The sequence below is a fragment of the Macrotis lagotis genome, chromosome 4 (assembly GCF_037893015.1).
Source record: "Macrotis lagotis isolate mMagLag1 chromosome 4, bilby.v1.9.chrom.fasta, whole genome shotgun sequence".
NCBI lineage: Eukaryota > Metazoa > Chordata > Mammalia > Peramelemorphia > Peramelidae > Macrotis > Macrotis lagotis.
This window is the reverse complement of record NC_133661.1, coordinates 257,609,001-257,624,878: the sequence shown is the minus strand read 5'-3', so window position 1 is coordinate 257,624,878 and position 15,878 is coordinate 257,609,001. Positions and strand designations below refer to the sequence as shown.

General features: G+C 34.5%; 1 protein-coding gene across 13 annotated transcripts in view; it reads right to left on the bottom strand.

The window, feature by feature from the left end:
• Nucleotides 1-15,878, bottom strand: part of KTN1 (kinectin 1) — a 524,036-nt gene that overhangs the window by 441,729 nt on the left and 66,429 nt on the right. For all 13 annotated transcript variants that reach the window (XR_012478212.1, XM_074235885.1, XM_074235873.1 and 10 more), the window contains exons 14-20: nt 15,223-15,313; nt 14,439-14,507; nt 8,910-8,947; nt 8,636-8,717; nt 7,844-7,912; nt 1,115-1,149; nt 592-682 (exon numbers count right to left, since the gene is read on the bottom strand). Coding sequence is in view for 12 of the 13 variants with exons in the window: in XM_074235885.1 (XP_074091986.1) it covers nt 592-682; nt 1,115-1,149; nt 7,844-7,912; nt 8,636-8,717; nt 8,910-8,947; nt 14,439-14,507; nt 15,223-15,313 (475 nt within the window). In the remaining variant the exon portion in view is untranslated. The remainder of the gene's footprint in view (nt 1-591; nt 683-1,114; nt 1,150-7,843; nt 7,913-8,635; nt 8,718-8,909; nt 8,948-14,438; nt 14,508-15,222; nt 15,314-15,878) is intronic.

Genomic DNA, 15,878 nt, shown 5'->3' with positions numbered 1-15,878 from the left:
TTATGGGTGACCAACATTTCTTTTCCTGTTTTTATGCCTACTCCAGGATTTCAAACAGTAACTTTCTTTTAATCTTATTATTCTTTTCACTTACCTCCCTGCCTTATTCCATGATGCCACAAATATCCGCCTCTCAACCACAAAGTCATATTCCTTTCTCATTCAAAAACTTATTTTAATAACTTCCTTTGTTCATTAAGTCTATTTTAATTAAGTTAGATAAAGCTACCCACACACATCACAAAACATTAACTGTAAGCCCACCTTTACTCTAAATTCCCCCCAAAATATGAGAAATATGAAGCTTTCTATTTCAACAGGCAATAATAACTTTCAGAAGAGAGAGTTCTGCTTTCCACACACTTTTTATCCCAAGGAGTTTCTACTTGAAAATAATCATCTCATGACTTAATCTTAAACTATTTTTAAAAATCTATGTTTCCCGGAAATAAAAACCATATAAGATCAAGTTTCATAAGGCATTCTGAGTACTCTAAAATACAAACTTACTAAGTTATAGAAAATCATTTGCATGTCACATTGAGCCCCATTACAGCTAATTATTATGTTAGACAGAGAAATGGTTTTTACCTTTAATTCTTCCTCTTTATTGGCCACCTGTATAAGACCAGTTTCAAGTAGTTCTTCTACCGTCTTTAATTTCTCATCCTTTTCTTGAATACTAAAAATGAAAACACATTTTGACATTCTTTACTTGCAAATAAAAGTCTGTCTCAGTAAGTCTCATTTAGAACACTTATTTTGATCATTATTGATAGTCAGATTTTTATATTCTAAGCTAGTATCTCATGTTCATCCAGGATGTTTTTGAGCTGCCTACCTTGTGTCATCAATTGGTATATACTCAGGAAATTCAGTTGTGATTATTCTAAATAAAATAATACAGTCTATCTGCTGGGAGAGGAGGGGAAAAGATCAGCCCTATGCCAAGTATTTATGACCTCTGGGGCCTCAAGGATGGACCATTGCTCTCTTCCACTACTACATACAGTAGGTGCAGCATCTAGATTTCTTATGTAGCTATAATTGAAGATCTTAGCACCCTCAAATTTAGGAAAAATGGCTTGTAAGAAAGAAAATTTAAAACTCTTACCTTTTTTCCATTTGTTCCACAACATCTTTATTAGCCTTAAAAGACACAAATAATGGGTCATTCTTACTAAATTTATTTGAGGTTAAAATATAAAATGATAGAGTTGGACTAGATGGCCTCTGAGGTCCCTTCTAGTCCTAGATCTATGATCCTAATCAAAACTAAATCTGAAAAGGCTCATCAGTAGTAGCAGTAGTAGTAGTAGTAGTAGTAATAATAATAATAATAATAATAATAATAATAATAAATTGAAAGTTTAATTAGAAATCTAGGAAGGTACAATTGGTATCCCGATGAGGTAATAACTTTCTGAAATAAGATTCTTCAAACTAAAAGGGGATGGAGAAAGTAAGAATACATGCAAATAATACACAAAAGCAGTAAAGAAATGCAGCAAATTCCAAAACTATCATTTATTTCCTATAATTAGCTAAGAATACAATATTTCTGATACATTATTGATATTTCCTACCAAGATTCACTAAGACTTCGTCATACAATGATAAAAAAGAATAGCAATTCTCAACTTTTGCTGTATTTCTAAAGTTTCATTGTTTATCAGATATAAACATCTAGCTCTCTCAAAGTTACTATTAAAAAACCTAGGTTATGAAACCAACTTCAATGTTAACTTCCTTTTAATTAAATCTGTTCTTTATTTTTTTTTTTAGGTTTTTGCAAGGCAAATGGGGTTAAGTGGCTTGCCCAAGGCCACACACCTAGGTAATTATTAAGCGTCTGAGACCGGATTTGAACCCAGGTACTCCTGACTCCAGGGCCGGAGCTTTATCCACTATGCCACCTAGCCGCCCCTTAAATCTGTTCTTTAATCAACTGATCAAATTCCAACTCAAGGTTTATCTGAATGCCCCTAACAATAGATGAAAATCATGTTGTTTTTTATTACTTCCTTTATATCCAATTAAATTCATTTACCATTAAAGTATCTATTTTGTACAAGGGATTGTGAGAAAATAAAGTGTATTACTGTACTATTTCACTGGCTCAAGAGGACTACAAGTAACATACTACACTAGTTTTGCAGTGAAGGAGTAAGTGGGGGAAATTGATTTAAACCACATTCTTTATCCTACTGGTAGTTTTGGGGAGGCAGAAGGTTGTTCTTGGTTTTGTTTTTTTAAATTGTTTGAACAATGAATATTCCAAATCTACTAGAATAAGGCAACTAAACCTGAAAATCTATTGGCCCTTCCCTATATAACTTCAGGGTTCTACTGAAATTAAAACATAGAAATTTTGCAAAGATTTAAAAAATAAATTTATTTTCCCTATCTGGCTACTCAAAGGCCTTGTACCTAATACACTCTTCCCCTTATGACAAATAAGCAGACTACTCCACCTGAGGTTTCTTCCTGCACCTGAAGAAACAACATGGGACCATTATGCTATCTGTTTCAACAAATGACACCTCATACTCTAGGATGAAGATGGAGAGATGGAGAAAAACCTGTGGTAGAGGAACTGATTGGACAACCAAACTGTCCCTGTCTCAACTGTCACTTAGAATTCTGATTGCTGCAAAAAAGTTGAAAAAGGATAAATTACATCATTATTTATACTCTCTTTCATTGGTAGTATGAACAAAGATGAATCCAAAGAGCCAGTAATAGAGATATGGATTCTTTCATCTTCCATGAACCAAAAAATTAACTCAATATATATAGTAAGTCAGTTACTTTCCAGAACTATAAAAGAATCTTCAGAAGTAGGAAAGAACTTTTAAGAAGTGTTATTCAGCTACAGTTTTAATAACTGATTTTAATAAATAAATGGTGGCTTTCCTCTTTAAAAAATATACTGTGTCAAAATTGGAATACAGAAATTTCTAAAAATTAACTCAGTTTGGAAAGCTGCCATTTTAATCAACTATCTTAAAGCTACATAAAATTGTTACATAAAACATTAAACCAACATTATGGTAGATTTATGTTAAATATTATAAATGAGGAATTAGAGGAATAATAAGGATTAAGAGAATTCACAAAAGCTTATTAGCATAGACAACATTGAGGGAAGAAGTCAGCAAAAGGGTACAGAGTTCTTGTAAAGGATCAAACCTACCAGATAATCTTTTCTGGGACAAAGATAAGTGTGAAGATTCAGAATCAATGACTATGTCCAATTAATAAGAATATTTTTCAATGGAAAATTACTGTTTGACAAGCCCAAAGATGTTAGCTTCTGAGATAATAAGTCACTATTTGACAAAAATTGTTGGGAAAATTGGAAAAATAGTAGGGCAAAAACTAGGCACAGATCCACACCTCACACCCTATACAAAAATAAGATCAAAATGGGAACAGAATTTAGACATAAAGGGCAACACTATATAGATAGAAATACTCTATCAGATCTATGAAAAGGGGACAAATTTAGAGTATATTATAAACTGCAAAGTGAATGATTTTAACTTTATTAAATTAAAAAGGGTTTGCACTAATATAATCAATACTGCTAAAAAAGCAGAAAGCACAAAGCTGTGAAACAATCCACTTCTAGCAGTTCTGATAAAGGTCTCATTTCTAAAATGTATAAAGAATTGCATCAAATTTAGAAGGTTACTAGTCATTCCCCAATTGACAAATGGTCAAAGGATATGAACAGACAGATTTTCAAATGAAGAAATTAAAGTTACATATAATCATATGAAAAAATGCTCCAAATCATTATTGATTAGAGAAATGCATTCAAACAACTATGAGGTATCATTTCACATCTTTCAGGTTGGCTAAGATGACAAAAAGGGAAAATGATCAATGTTGGAGAGGTTGGGGAAGGATTGGGACAGTAATGCATTGCTGGTAGACTTCTGAATTGATCCAACCACTCTGGAGAGCAATATGGAACTATGCCCAAAAAGCAATAAAACTCTTCTGATCCTCTGACCCAGCAATTCCACTTCTACATCTATATTCAGAGGAAATCATGAAAAATAGAAAAAGTCCTACATGTTCCAAAATATTCATAGTAGTTCTTTTTGTAGTAGCAAAAAATTGGAAATTGAGGGTATGTCCATCAATTGGGGAATGGCTAAACAAGTTATGGTACATTAATACTATGGAATATTATTGTTCTATAAGAAATCATAAATAGTCGGATTCAAGAGAAACACAGAATGAATTACAGGATCTGATACTGAGCAAAGGAAGCAGAACCAAAAGAACAATATACACATTAACAACAATATTGTGAGATGATGCCTTGATGGATGCTGCTCCTCTCAGAAGTTCAGAAAGCTAGGATAACCCCATTAGATCAGCTATGGACAATTCTATCCACATTCAAGAGGAAATTATGTAACTTAAAAATTTACAAATGCATATGGATGAATGTTAAAAAATTTTCATAACATGTTATTTGGAAAAATAAAATATCAATAAAAAAATCTTTCTCCCCCACAACTGATAATATGTGATCTTCCTACAGCCTAATTCTGTCACCTTCTCAAAAAACTACAGTGGCTCCCTACTGCTTAACAGATAAAAATAAAACTGTTTTTTTTTTGTTTACATTTTATTTATTTAAGGTAATGGGGATTTAAGTAACCTGCCCAGGGTCACACAGGTAGGCAATTATCAAGTGTCTGATGTTGAATTTAAACTCAGGGAGTCCTGACTCGAGGCCCAGTACCACACCCACTGTGCCACCTAGCAACCCTTTTTTTTAAATCAATGATTTTTTTCAGTCTGACCTTAAAACATTTTTTTTTTAGGTATTTGCAAGGCAAATGGTGTTAAGTGGCTTGCCCAAGACCACACAGCTAGGTAATTATTAAGTGTCTGAGGCCGGATTTGAACCCAAGTACTCCTGACTCCAAAGCTGGTGCTCTATCCACTACGCCACCTAGCTGCCCCTTAAAATATTAAACTAAAAAAACATGCCATATATACAGAACATAAAAATTAAAAGAAACTTTGAATCCTTCTCATACCACATTAAGTATAAATTTTCAAAAATAAATTCTATACATTACTCTCAAAACAGTCCCAGCTATTGATACATATTTTCTTCTCTATGTCCTTCTATTTATATGGTACCAGCTACCTTGGTAGGCAATTAAGCTATAGAGACAAGTTTTAAAAGAGAACGCATTCAAAATAAATGCTTCTGTTAAATTACTAAGATTTTAGTCCCATGAGCAACCGAAAAAAAAATTATGATCATCTCCCCAAATGAAAAGTGGACTGTTTTAAAATACATTAAAAGAATTCCCATTAGAAAGCATTATAGGGAGGGCAGAGTAAAGGCAGAAAATCACCTAAAGCTCTCCTAAAAACTTTAAAATAACATGCCAAAACAAATCTGGAACAACAGAACCAACAAAAGGAAGGGGGTGAAACAATTTTCTAGCCCGAGACAATTTAGAAGGTAAGCAGAAAAGGTGAGCAGGTAGCACAGGCCAGCACATGCTGTGCTCTGGCAAGCCAACAGCAGGCCTTGGTGCAAGTGAATTGGCAACAGCAGCTTCCAGGGCTCTCAATCCAAAGACAGTAAGGGGTTTGGATATATGGTCAGAAGGAATTACTAGAGACCCTTTGTTGGCACTGGGGGCAGGAATCTGTTGCTTTCCCCATATAGAGGTCTGGGTCAGCTCAAGAGTAGATCCAAGGTAGAAAGAGTGCTTATGACTGGAGCACAGTCAAGGAAAGCTATAAGTATACCTCTCCTTATAACATATCACCATATAAGAACTGAAAATTTACAGTCTCAAAACTAGCTCTGAAAAAATTGCACCAAAAAAACCTAAAGCTTGGTACAATGCCTCCTCCCCACCTCAAGAGCAGAGCTAAACTTTAACATAAAATTAAAAGTTAAGAAATAGAACCTATCCAAGTTAATATTGTAAGAGGGAAGATCAAAAATCAAGAAAACCATAAAATCAAACTGGCATCAATCAAAGAAAAATGTGAATTGATATTAGGCTCAAAAAGAATTCCCTGAAGAGCTCAAAAAAGGATTTTAAGAATCAAAGGAGAGAGAGCAGCAGAGAAAAATAGAAAAAGTAATGAGAACGATATAAGAAGATCCTGAAAAGAGACAACAGCTTGGTAAAGGAGGCAACAAAAATATTGAAGAAAATAACATCTTAAAAAAAAAAAAACAGGAAGGGCGGCTAGGTGGTGCAGTGGATAGAGCACCAGCCCTGGAGTCAGGAGTACCTGGGTTCAAATCCGGTCTCAGACACTTAATAATTACCTAGGTGTGTGGCCTTGGGCAAGCCACTTAACCCCATTTGCCTTGCAAAAAACCTAAAAATGAATGAATGAATGAATAAACAAACAAACAAATAAGGCCAAATGGTAAAAGAGGTACAAAAATTCCATGCCTTAAAAAAAAAACAGTATTGGCCAAATGGAAAAAAAATATGCAAAATTACACTGAAGAAAATAATTCCTTAAAAATTAGGTTTAGGTAATTGGAAGCTAATGACTCCATGAGATATCAAGAATCCAAACAGGATCAGTTGCCTCACTTGTAAAATGAGGGGATTGGATTAGATGGTCTCAAAAGTCCCTTTCCAGCTCAAAAATCTATGATCCTATCTAATTTTGGATAAAGGCATCTTTTATCTTCTGAATAAGTGGCTTTATATTTCTAACACTTAAAAACTGTGTAAACATGAATTAAGTTATACTTTCTCTCAATTTTAATTTCTTCATCTGAAAAATGAGTATAAGAATAAACTGCAGCACTTCTTTCTGTGGATTACTGTGAAATCTGATGTTTGTAACATGCTTTGCAAATTTTATAGTGCTATATAAATATTAGTTGTTAATAACCAGGGAAAAAGTTTTTTGGAAAACTACTTCAAGTAAAGAAATCAGCATAAAATCAAAAGATGATAGGTATAATATTTAAAACTATAAAAAAAGTAAAATGGTTAAGGAGGAAATAGGGTTTTAGTATACTGCTATATATGAACACAGCTAATTACCATTTTGTTCATACAGGAGTTATTTAGTGCTTTTTTTAATTTACACAAATACCAGTTCCTTTTTCCCCTTCTGCATCTTTCAAATATGCTTCTCACAGGTATATAAGGCAGAAGCAAAATAAAATGTTTCACGTTATTAATTTATATAACTTTATTGGATAGAGGATTCTCATAGACCAGCACTGTTGCCCTCTGCTGAGGAAAAATTCAGAAGTTTTTAAAATAGGAGAACAAATAATTGTGGAGATGAAAAATGAGTAGATTAGTTATGCTTAAAAAGATTCAGGTACAAGCTTAGAAGAGAATATGTAAGTCATTCTCCAAATGAAGTAACAATTATATGTAGCTCACAGTCAGTAAATCATAAGAGTTTGTCTGATTTGGGATTAAATAAATAACAGGGGGATGAGAAAACAGAACAGAGAGAAATACCTTTCAACTGCAAGCAAAATTAGCCACAACTACATAAAGCTAAAACACAGGACCTTTATTCAGAAAAAAACACACAGATCATACCACTAGTCATTTATATATCTTTTTGTAAAGTACAACATCTTTAGATAAGTTCTTTCAAATGTCAATTAAGAATAATTTTCTTCAAAAAAACCAGCAAATTTCTGAATCCACACACATATATGCCAAGTTCAAAAAGTAAAAAAAACTATCAAGTTATATACAGAACTAAATTTCAAAAAATGTAAAAAAAATTATAATTTTTCAAAGAAAAATGTGAGATACTGACTTTGTAGCTAATAAACAATGTAGAAAATTACCTGTTCAGCAATAACAGCCTGTAATTTTTGAACTTCTATCTGTAAAACTTTGTTTTGATCCTTTAGAATCTGAAAGGATTAAGATTCTCATTAGTTATATATCAAAATTTACCATTTTATAAGTATATCAAGCATGAATTAGAAAGGCACTGGTGAGAAAAATTAGGCTTATTTTCCCAAGTGACCTTTAACAAGTCACTTAATCTCTAGATGTGTCTTAAACAACTGCCCAGGACATATGTGTGTGTGTGTGTGTGTGTGTGTGTGTGTGTGTGTGTGTGTGTGTGTATAAAGTATATATACTATATATACACACACACTAGATCATAAACTGGCTACAATCTATAGATGGAAGAAGTTCCCACACATTACTGAAAGCACAGACACTCCACATATTGCTCTATTTATGAAAGTAAAGAATCCTGACAACTAGAATATTTTGAATCCTCCAAATTAATTGGTTTTATACAAGTGTCAATCCAAATGTAATTTGGTATTTGTCAGTGTTACACAACTCAATATAAAACTGTAAATTAAAATATTTTTAAATCGCCAATTAAGTCATTTTAAGTTCAAAGTAGGTTTATATATTCTTAACAACTAAATATAATTGATATCAAGTTATATCAATATATAATCAAAGACTCAATGTATAATTTTAGAAGTCTATCAACTTGTTTTTAAAAAAACAGCTCTTCTAAAATTATTTCAATCTTGAAATAATTATGCCACTTAATTTCAAATGTTATGAAAAGTCATTAAATAGTTCTGTTAATGGATCTATTTCCTTACCTTAAATTCTTCCATTTTATGTGTAAGTTCCCTTTGTAATTGTTCTTCAAGTGATCTTATCTTATCATCCTTAACATGATTGCTATAATACAGATAAATGGGGTTAATTAAAATGTTACATGGAAATGGCTACCTAATTAAGGCAATTAATATTTGCATAGTAAGATTTCTGGAGTTATACTCCAGATTTAAACTCCAGTTAAAACCCAAGATTTAAAATAACAGAGTTCTATAACTTTTATACTACAACACTGATTTAAAAAAAAAAAATCACCTTTTTTGCATCTTTTCTAATTCATGGGCAGCAGAAGCCTGTATATCAAAAGAAAGATAATATCATTACCTTACCACAGAAATCATTAATTTTTTTAACTCCCAGAAAAAAAAGAAAACCAAAAAAGAAGCAAGCTTTCACACTTAATATTCTATATTGGACCACATTTCTAGAAACACTACTAAAAGCTAAGATACCAATGAACTAATTGATTTTTAAAACATGCCTGACTTTGCAAAACTTACTGCACTCCTAAAGGTACTCTTCAGACAAAGTAATATCCAAACATACTCTGAAATTCTATGATATGACTAGAGATGACTAGAAATAATTTTGCACAATGATTTTCTAAGTATCAACATCCTAAAAGCTGTGAAACGGAGATGTTTGTCAAAAGTAGACTACCAGGGCGGCTAGGTGGCGTAGTGGATAAAGCACTGGCCTTGGAGTCAGGAGTACCTGGGTTCAAATCTGGTCTCAGACACTTAATAATTACCTAGCTGTGTGGCCTTGGGCAAGCCACTTAACCCCATTTGCCTTGCAAAAACCTAAAAAAAAAAAAAAAAAAAGTAGACTACCAATGTTATGGTTGCATAAATGTGCAAAAGAAGGATTCTTATTGATGGTGAGGTTCTCCAACTACACTTACACTCACTATATTACTTGTAGAGGGGTCCCCAGAGCTCTAAAATGCTTCTTCAGTCAGTATGAAAAAGATAGATTATCTATCCATACTGGAAAAATGGAGTCAAGTGTATAATACCTGTTGCAAGAGAGGTTGATGCCAGTGAGTACTGTGAGTTCTGGGGTTCTTGGCTGCAAATTCTAAGCTTAAACCAATCTTGTTTCTTCACTAAGTCTAACAACAATTATCATGAGACCTGAGGATCAAGAGGTCAACAAACCACCTAAGAAAGAGGGAACTGGACAGGTCAGAAATGGAGATGATCAAAGCTTGGAATGGAAGAAGATCAACAGGGAGAATTGGTTCCTGAGTAACTTCTATTCTTCCAGGTAGGAAAAGATAAGGAAATCCAGTCTTTCCCCCATCCTATCTCTGCCAAGAAAAATAAAAAGCTAAAAAAAAATGAAGTGGATAAAAAATAAATAATGCTGAGAAAGGATGTGCAACTGGATTAATATCTCATAAAATTAGATGAAGATCAAATGTGTTCTTAGACAAGCATTACAGATTGATTATGAGAATGACAAAAATAAGAAGACAGTATGGTCATATTTTTTTCACAATGCTACACAATCCCAAAGGGCTCACTGCTGCAAAAAGTCATTACGTTCAATACCAATAAGCTATCTATATAAGCTGTAAATTATAGAATCACAAGATATCACAATAATCAAAATCACAAATAACAAAACAAGTAATGGGAAAAGACATCATAAGTAGACCATGACATGTTAACCAAATAAAAAACCTTGAAAAAAAATGGTGGACAAGATAAAGATCAAGTTTTGGAAAAGGAAGTGGGTCAGTAGGGAGTGAAGAAGAGATTAGAAATGAACATATCCTAGTAGTACTCTGGTATCCCCATTATACTTTAAAAAGAAAAAAATTATGGTTCTACATTATTTTGGATAATATTCAATGGAGTTTTTTTTATTTAAGGCAATGGGGTTAAGTGACTTGCCCAAGGTCACATAGCTAGGTAATTATTAAGTGTCTGAGGCTGCATTTGAACTCAGGTCCTCCTGACTGCTGGACCAGTGCTCTATCCATTCAATAGAGTTCTAAGAAAACCATGGAGGATTAATATTAAAACCCCAAAGACTTGTAGAGGACAAAATGACAAGGAAGTATCATCATCATCATCATCATCATCATCATCATCATCATCATGGCAGCATTCAAAGGAAAAAAAGAAAAAACTATTCACTATTATTTTTTCCTCTGAATACTTTACAATCACATCACACATTATTTTAAAAGTGTATTCACATATGATATATTTCAGCTGAGTCAGTTGAACAACCTAACACTGTCATAAGCCAAATGAAATATTAAAAATAAACTAAAATTTAGGGCAGAGCCAAGATGGCGGTAGGATCAGAGCCTCTCCTAGGTGCTCTCTCCAAACTATTTAAAAATCTTAAAATTATGACTCTGACTAAATTTTTCAGACAGGACCCACAAAAAGATGCAGTGAGGCAATTCTCCAACCCAAGATAACCTGGAAAATAGTAGAAAAACTCCATTCCACGAGGTTAGAGTAGCAGCCAGCCAGAGTGAAGGAACTTCAGCCTCCTGGGCACAGCCCCAGAGTGCCTGGCAGCCGTGGCTCTCAGTAGCAGAAGCAGCTCCCTGACCTGCACCCTGGGAAGCAGCAGGCACAACTTGGAGGATCAACAGGGAGACCTCTGTCAGAGCAAGCCTGAAGCCCAGGCCCTCAGGGCACTCAGTAAGCAGAGGTGGCTGCAGCAGCCCAGATCCAGGAAACAGAAGCAGGTGGAGCCAGTAAGTAGGAGCCCAGAGGCAACTGAGCCTTGAGTGCTCACCCCACCAAAGGTAGGGGAGTGGAGAGAAACTTCTAAGGTTTGTCCTCTGTCCCTGGAACAGGACTCTGGGGCCCTGACCACATTCAGATCCTGGTCACATCCTAGGCCCCCCCATAGAACAGGGACCCCCCTCAGCCCCATGGCATAGGGGTGCATTCGTGGTCATTCACAGACTAGGAGAACAGTCAGCCTCACACACTAAGGTCCTTGTGGAGGGGGGTGGGGGTGTTGTCCCAATAATACTCAAAAGCTCAGGAAGCACCCCAAAACCAGGCACAGGCTGGGGAAATGAGTACACAGAGAAAAAAGAACACCATTGAGAAATACATTGTCTATGATCCCAAGAAGGATCAAAATACTCAATCTGAAGATGAAGTAAAAGCTCCTGCATCTAAAGACTACAAGAAAATGGAAACTGGGCTCAGGCTATGACAGAGCTCAAAGAAGATTTCAAAAATCAAGTAAGGGGGATAGAAGAAAAATTGGGAAAAGAAATGAGAGAGATGCAGGAAAAACATGAAAATGAAGTCAGCAGCTTAGTCAAAGAGATCCAAAAAAAAAAAAAAATGCTGAAGAAAATAACATGTTAAAAACCAGCATAGGTCAAATGTATAAAACAGTTCAAGAAGTTATTGAGGGAAAAAGTTATTGAGGAGAAGAATGCTTTAAAAAGCAGAATTGACCAGATGGAAAAAGAGATAAGAAAGCTCTCTGAGGAAAACAAAACCTTCAGATGTAGAATGGAGCTAAAGGAAGCTATTGACTTTAAGAAAGCTATTGACTTTATGAGAAGCCAAGACACAATACTTCAACACCAAAAGAATGAAAAATTAGAAGTAAATGCAAAACATCTCATTGAAAAAAACAACTGATCTGGAAAACAAATTCAGGAAAGATAATTTAAAAATTATTGGGATACCTGAAAAGTCATGATCAGGAAGAGAGCCTTCACCTAATTTTTAAAGAATTCCTACAGAAAAATTGCCCAGATATACTAGAAGCAGGGGGCAAAACAGAAATTAAGAGAATCCACTGATCTCCCCAGGAAAGAAATCCAAAAAAAAAAAAAACCCAGGAATATTAAAGCCAAGTTCCAGAACTCCCAAATCAAAGAGAAAATGTTATAAGCAGCCAGAAGGACACAATTCAAATATTGTGGAGCTGCAGTCAGGATCACACAGGACTTAGCAGCAAACTGCATTAAAAGCTCATGGAGCTTGGAATATAATATTCTGGAAGGCAAAAGAGCTTAGAATGCGAGAGAATCAACTACCCAGAAAAACTGAACTTCCTCTTCCGGGGGAAAAGATGAACTTTCAATGAAACAGGAGAATTTCAAATGTTCCTGTTGAAACAACCAGAGCTGAACAGAAAGTTTGACCTTCAAATACAGGACTCAGGTGGAGCATAGAGAGTGGAAGAGAAGGGTAAATTATGAGGGACTTAATGATGATGAACTGCATGTATTCCTGCATAGAAAAATGATGTTGCTAATGCTCATAAGAAACTTCTCATTTGAAAGAGCTTTCATAGATGAAGCACAGGGGAGAGCTGAATTTGAATATATCAGATATTGTAAAAATGGAGTCAATGACTAAAAGGGAAATGTACTGGGAGTAAGAGAAAGGAGAGGTGAAACAGGCTAAGATATTTCATATAAAAGACAGTTTCTTTTGCAATGAGTTTTTGCAGTGATATGGAAGAAGGGAAGGCAAGAGGGAATGAGGGAACCTTCACTCTTATCAGAAATGGCTCAGAGAGAAAACAGCATACACACTCAACAGGGTATAGACATCTGGAGTAAGGAGGAGAGAAGCAGGACGGGGGAAGAGGGGGGGATGTGGGTGATGGAGGAGAGGATAGAAAATGGGAGAGAATAGTCAGATACAACATTATCTTTTTTACTTTTTGCAAGGCGTTGGGATTGCGTGGCCTATCTGGGACCACAGGGTCAGGTGCTTGCTGGGTCTCTGGGGTGGTATGTGGACTTGAGGGGCTCTTGGCCCCAGGGCCAGTACTTTGTCCGCTGCGCCACTTGGGTGCCCTACAGCACAATTTGGAAGAGGGGAAGGATGAAGGGAGAGAGAGAGAAAGAATATAATATATGGTAGTAGGAAGGAATGGATGGGGGGAGTTACAGTCAGTGGCAGCAACTGTGGAAAAGTATGGAGGTGGCTTCTGTGATGGACTTATGATGAAGAATGCAATCCACAAGAGAGAGCTGATGGTATCAGAACACAAACTGAAACACATTTTTTTTCTCTTTATTTTACTTTATATCTCATGAGGTTCTATATTTTTGTGGGGGAGGGGTATTATGTTTGCTCTTAAACAAGAATATTTTAGAAATGTATAAAGAAATGTGGAGTTTGAACAGAGACCAAAACCTTTAGGATATGATTTCTCTCTCATCACATTCAATTTGAATCAACATATACTGTGGAAACAATGTAAAGACTATGGAAACAATGTAAAGACTAGAACTGCCTCCTGGGGAGTGGGGGTGGGGGGCAGGGAGGGCAAGATTGGGGGAAAGGTTATGAAATTCAAACTAAATAAATAAATAAAAATGATAAAAAGTAGGCTAACTCAACAATTTTTCATCTCAAAATGGATCAGGTCATTAACAACTTAAGTGTTTATGAAATGGTAACTAAGGCCAAGTAAGTCATCCTCACCTGAAACCATATATCTCCTTATCTAGAATAAGTTATGACTAGCATAAGTAATCAACAGCAATGATTAGACATTAATCTTCTTTTCTCATATAAAGAATCAGGTAGTTGAAATTCTAATGAAAACAGTTATAAAGTACTTCCTTAGGGGCGGCTAGGTGGCACAGTGGATAGAGCACTGGCCCTGGAGTCAGGAGTACCTGAGTTCAAATCTGGCCACTGACACTTAATAATTACCTAGCTGTGTGGCCTTGGGCAAGCCACTTAACCCCATTGCCTTGCAAAAACTAAAAAAAGTACTTCCTTGCTTTTTTGGAACTTACCTACCAAGGAATAATTTTACCTGTTCATTTGTAAGAGCTTGTAATTTTTGCACTTCAGCTTTTAAAAAGAAATTCATGTTCTGAATAACCTAGAAAAAAGAAGAGGAAATTATGTCAGGTGGGCTAGTCAAAAGAGTGCTAGACATGTGGAGTCAAAAAGATCTGAGTTCAAATTCTGATTTAAGCACATGCTAGCTGTGTGACCTTGGACAAATGATCTAAACTCTCAGTTTGCTCAAAAATAAAATTAAGTTTAAAACATAGCATATATATCCTATAGAAATCGTGAATTTCATGAGATTATATCTTTAAAGTAATTTGCAAACCAGAAAATACTATATAATGCTATTATTCTTTTAGAAAGTTGTCAAACACTCAAGATTTGGATTTTATAGATTATTCGTGCTACTAAAAAGATACAATCTAAAATTCAAATATGAGCACTTGTTCCTCTTCATTTTAAACTTTTTTATAGTACAACTTACATTTTTCATTTATTCTTATTCCAAAACATTAATTATTTTGATGATGTAATCATTTTTAAAAAAAAGTTTCAGAGGGAAGAAGTTTTTCTCATCACAAGTGAATTTCATTAAAGTCTTTTAAAAACCATCCAAACTTTTGAGGCCTAGATTGAAAAGACTTTTCATTCTATATTATCTAAATGATCTCACAATCTTAAGTTCTCAGAATCATAAGAACAAAGTTATCAGTTATGTGAAAGAATTGCTCTGTTTCAAGAAATTCCATTTCCCAGCCTTGGCACCTATATTTAGCATTAGGGCTGTATTCAATCTACAATACCTTAAGCTCTTCTTCTTTGCTTGTTAAATGATCATGTTCATTTGCTAAAGAGTCTTCAGTTTGTTTAATCTGTTTATCCTTTTCGGCAATCCTTTAAAAATAAATGTATCATTATTGACAAAAAAGTGGAACCCTGAGAGCAGTAAATATTGTCATCTTAACCAAGTTCTATTTCAGTGACTAATGATGACTTAGAAATAACACTTATTCCCAAGGTCATATCAGTGGATCACAAGGCCTGGCAAAATCTACATGGCTAAAAACTTCAAATACAGGATGCTAAGTCAAATGTCATTTAAGAACTGGCCTCTCTGAGATCAGGGAATATCAGAACCAAAGCAAAAAAAAAAAAAAAAATCTAACTACCAAGAACAATTCGATGTTTTTGGTTATAAGAATTCATTAAATCATCTGCTAAAAGATTTTTGGAATTTTGGGAGAGGTTTAAACCTTAAATGGTGGACAGATTATCTTTACCAATGAACTGACAAAATTTTGAAACACTGCATCAATTATACTCATTTTTAGAAATGCATACTTAAAATTTTTTATAACAAATTATAAACTGTAAAATAATTTCTTCTAAGATTTACAACACAACTTCAAAAAAGATTGCACTACAAAAGTTTAAATATATCAACATTACTCAAACAGTA